Raw genomic sequence first — 4465 nt, 5'->3', positions numbered from 1 at the left:
CCCATTGTTCCAGCCATGTTAAACAAACTGCTTCATAATACAGTCTTAGGTTTGGTAGCTGCAATCCCCCTCTTTCTTTTGCGTCACAGAGAATTTTCATTTTAATTCTGGGCTTTTTGCCTGCCCAGACAAATTTCGAGATCTCCTGTTGCCATTTGGTTAATATGTCCGTCTTGTACAATATTGGGATAGTTTGGAATAAAAACATCACTCTCGGTAACACATTCATTTTAACCACTGATATCCTACCCATAAGAGATAGGTTCATATTGTCCCATTTCTTAAAGTCCTGGGTTAGCTTATTCCAAAGTTTTTCATAATTGTTTTTGTACAAGTCCATATTTTTGGTGTTAACTCAATTCCCAAGTATGTTGTCTTTTTTACCACTTTATTTTTTGTCATGTTTTTACATAACAATTTAGTCTTGTTTCTATTTACATAAAAACCTGCCAATTCGCCAAAGTCAGTTATTTTCTGAAATAAGAGCGGTAATTCATGACAAGGATTTTCCACTATAAACATCACGTCATCTGCAAATGATGACGTGATGTTGGTGGGTTTTTTTGAGAAAGACAAGTGTAGGATCAAAGTGCTGAAAATTTTCGCTGCATGTGATAATCCTAAAAATTAAAGCAGCATCAGTACAGAATGTATTAATGATGAAGGCCCTGATGCTTACATAACCCATATGACAGAGTTTGTTTGTTTCCAGTGTAAGAAGGAAAATACTTAAACACTCATCAGACTTTGCACATATCCTTTGGCTTGGTTGACATGAACAAATGTGAAGCTGGAGGTTATCTGTGGCAAGCTACTGTACTTGCCAGTATAGATTTATTTATTATATTTATACCCCGACCATCCTGCGAACAGGCTCAGGGCGGGTAACAAGAGTGGTACAATGTACCTAATTGGCATAACCATAAAAATTTAAAACTACATAAAATACATACTCATTCATATTACATAAGAAAATAACAGCAATAAAGTGCTTGCAGTGCTAAAAGATTAGATGGCGTGCTCTTCAGATCTAAATCCATGTTGTCCGTCCGGTCATCATCCCTCGAGCCGATAGAGGCCTAGTGATGCATCTGGGCCAGTCCTCGGGGCTCCAGCGGGCATCGGCTCAGGCTGGGGCTCACTCGCTCGCTCTCAGCCGGTATTCCCAAGGCTAGATAGAGGCTCCAAACTATCAACAGTCTGCACATAATTTAGGAGTTCAGTGACTGCTTCTAGGGAAGTATCTTGTGAAAAATCTATGGAAAGCCTTTTAAAAAGCCGTTGTAGCTTTGGTGTTCACTTGTGTATAAAGACCTGTTTTGTTTTTTTTCTTACCCCAAAGTGAAACTGATGATACCGCAAAGTGCCCTGGGCTCTACCAAGAACAATAAAGGGTGGAATTATAATTAGTTTGGAAGTTCATATTCTTGAGTTCTGCAGTTCCTGGCATCATCAGCATCTCTGCATCAGTTGGAAGTCTGCACTGATTCAGTTCAGATTGGTAGCACCCCCGTGGGTTTGCAGACTCCCTCCACCCTACTTGTGCATTTCTTCTTTGATTTTTTGCTAAATGGGAAGTGTGCTCTAACATCCAAAATGGTTGCACTGTTGTTAGTGCCTACTTCTGAATTGCAATTTGCAAGCAGGAAGTGGTGTGAACCCACATGAAAGAGGAGCTTTTATCCCATGGTTCCATTCCATGCTACTTGAGTAATATGTATGGAGAAACCGTATTGGCAAAGTAAATGAATTATATAGTTCTCCTTGCCCACACAGTTCTTCAGTAGTGATGTTACTGCAGCAGTGTGGGTCCAGAGGAAGGGCTCCTGTGCCATTGCAGACAGTAGCATGAACCAGTCCACCTACTACTCTCATTCTTGTTCTTCTGCCTTGTTGGTTTATGGGCAAGAATATTAAATTATATGACTTTCAGGGATTGTGTATGCTTTCACAGTTGGATGTGAATGACTGCCGGGCTACTGACCCTCAAGGATTTATTACTGAGTTGTAATTAGTTATATGCAATTATTCAGTCCACTTGTCACTCCTAGATTAATTGTAGGGCTCTGTACCTGTCAGCAATTACAGGGCTGCTTAATGTTTGACAGAACAAAACTTGACAAGGCCCTAGCCCACGTTTGTTCTTCCATAGAGACACTGAAGCACAGGTCTGCCACCCCTGCATGGGAAAGGTGGGTGGACAGCAACTTTTGACACACAGTGAATTAATAGAACCAGTTATATGACTGAAACTTTAACTGACTAAGCCTTTGGGGGGTAAGGTTCATGTAGATAGTGTATTTTTAATGTCTATTATAATACTCCATACATAAATCAAGACACAAAACAGACAACAATGTTGATTTTTATTGGATCACAAGATTTTACCCTCTTTCCAACTACTCAGATCTCCATCAGGCTGGAGAGGAATGTATACAAAAGGTTGCTATTCTGAAGTTTTCTGATAATGTACCCTGAAAAGCCTTGGAGATAGATCAAGATGGGAAGCCATGTAAGTCCTGTCTGTAGCAGTAGAAAAGAGTAAGAGTCCAATACCACCTTAAAGACTGACAAAATTTGTGGTAGGTTATGAGCTTTTGTGAGTCACTGCTCACTTCTTCAGATACCTCTTCAGTCCATCTGTCCTATATATTGGAAAGTGGCGTGATTTCAGATGTCAAATGACAATAGCAGGTGTGATTGGATTAGGTGTGATATGCAGAGAGGAAGTAGGCGTGGAGAAATTAGCATTGGTAATGAGACAAGAAACCTAGGTCTCAATTCAATCCAAATTCAAAGATGGCCCTTTGGGTGATGGGATGTGGTTCAAAATTAAGGGGGCGTGGCCCCAAAATGCTGAACCCTAGCTATGGCCCTGGCTACAGCTCGCAACTCAAGCCAGTTCAACACATTATTAATGACCTACAACCCATGCTGGATAGTGACACTTCCCTCACACAGGCACTGGGAGGCCAACTTTTTCTCACAGACAGCCTGCTAACCTAAAACAACTTCTCAAACACAATGATAAACTACTTAACAGTAACATGGACTCTGGTACCAAGGCCTGCAACAAACCAAGATGCCACCTTTCCTCTCACATAGATCCTAGCAACATCATCAGTGGACCTAGCAATATCAACCATACCATCTCATGTTCATTCTCCTGCTCAGTCCCTAATGTGATTTATGTCATCACGTGTCAGCAATGTCCTTCCACCCTCTATGTTGGACAAACAGATCAGTCCCTTCGACAAAGAATTAATGGACGTAAGTCTGACATCAGAAACCACAACATGCAAAAACCAATGGGGGAACATTTTAACCCTTCAGTTGCTGACCTAAAAGTAGAAGTTACCTTGCAAAGGAATTTCAAAGGTGTTAAGTCCGGCGCTTAACAATGAGTCGGAGAGTGATTCAGCAAAAGACTCAAGTTTATCCAGCTCTTTGTTCACTTCTTCGACACGGTACAACATCTGATAGCCCGAACAGTTTGTCCATAGAAACTGTTCGGTATTTAAACATTCCCAGCTAATGTAGCCACTCCTACTATACACAAATCAACCTATCAGGTTGAGCGCATAAGGACCAATCACAAACGTTCCCGCTTGCAGCTTGCTTGAATGTGATTGGGTTGTTAGTCTCGGACTTGAATCCCCTGTCCAAGACGAAGCTTAACATAGCTTCCCAATGGGATGTTTCACACACATCCTAATGTACTCATGGCAGCTATGAATACATTACAATTCCCTCCCCCCTAAGCAAAATACATCATGAACAATCGTAATCTCTTAGGTAGGTGGGTGCACGTCTCATTCTCTGAGACCTACGAGGTGTACTTGTCTCAGGGCATCTTTCCCTCAGTGGCACTCCGCTTGACTCTGGGACCTCAGAGTCAGGAACATTCCCGTCCGTTACGGGTGGTTCAAGATTAGAGGTCTGCCCTGTCTCTTGACCACTACTGTAGCCCTCAGGCTCTACAGTACCTGCCTCTTCTAGAGGTCTTGGGAATTCCTCAGTTGACTCAGCCGGCTGCACGGTGGATCGGTCAGTTGCCCACCGCTGCCTCAGCTGGTCTATGTGCCTACACCACTTGTGCCCATCTGCAAGCCGTACCACATACATCCTTGTACCAATAACATCGGTAATAGTGGCTGGGAGCCACAAGTGACCACTGGCATAGTTACGAGCATACACTTGCTCACCCTTTTCGTATGTTCGTACCTTCGGACTCTCGGTCTGCGGCTGTGGTTTTAAATCGTTAAGGTCTGGATGCAACCTGTCTAACAGCGTTGCTAAACGGCGACCCATTAACATTGCGGCCGGGCTGCGGCCAGTCACCGAGCAAGGGGTAACATGTTGTCTCAACAGAAACGAAGCAAGTTTCACCCCCCAATCACCACATACCAGTTTTGCAAGAGCTTCTTTTGTTGTTCTAACCATTCTCTCTGCTTGGCCGTTTGAG

The 4465-nt window shown here is 42.8% G+C and overlaps 1 protein-coding gene across 1 annotated transcript in view; it reads left to right on the top strand.

Annotated features, from left to right (window-relative positions):
• The window catches only part of LOC107112038 (chromosome unknown open reading frame, human C1orf95), a 65245-nt gene extending 63835 nt beyond the window's left edge, over positions 1–1410 (top strand). The window contains exon 3 of the mRNA XM_015413102.1: positions 1343–1410. Within this exon, the coding sequence (XP_015268588.1) occupies positions 1343–1410 (68 nt within the window). The remainder of the gene's footprint in view (positions 1–1342) is intronic.
• The last annotated feature ends 3055 nt before the right edge of the window (positions 1411–4465 follow it).

This window comes from Gekko japonicus, unplaced genomic scaffold (genome assembly GCF_001447785.1).
Source record: "Gekko japonicus isolate JY-2015 unplaced genomic scaffold, Gekko_japonicus_V1.1 scaffold3270, whole genome shotgun sequence".
Classification (NCBI taxonomy): Eukaryota; Metazoa; Chordata; class Lepidosauria; order Squamata; family Gekkonidae; genus Gekko; species Gekko japonicus.
The sequence above is the reverse complement of the archived record's forward strand: the minus strand, read 5'-3'. Positions and strand labels throughout refer to the sequence as shown.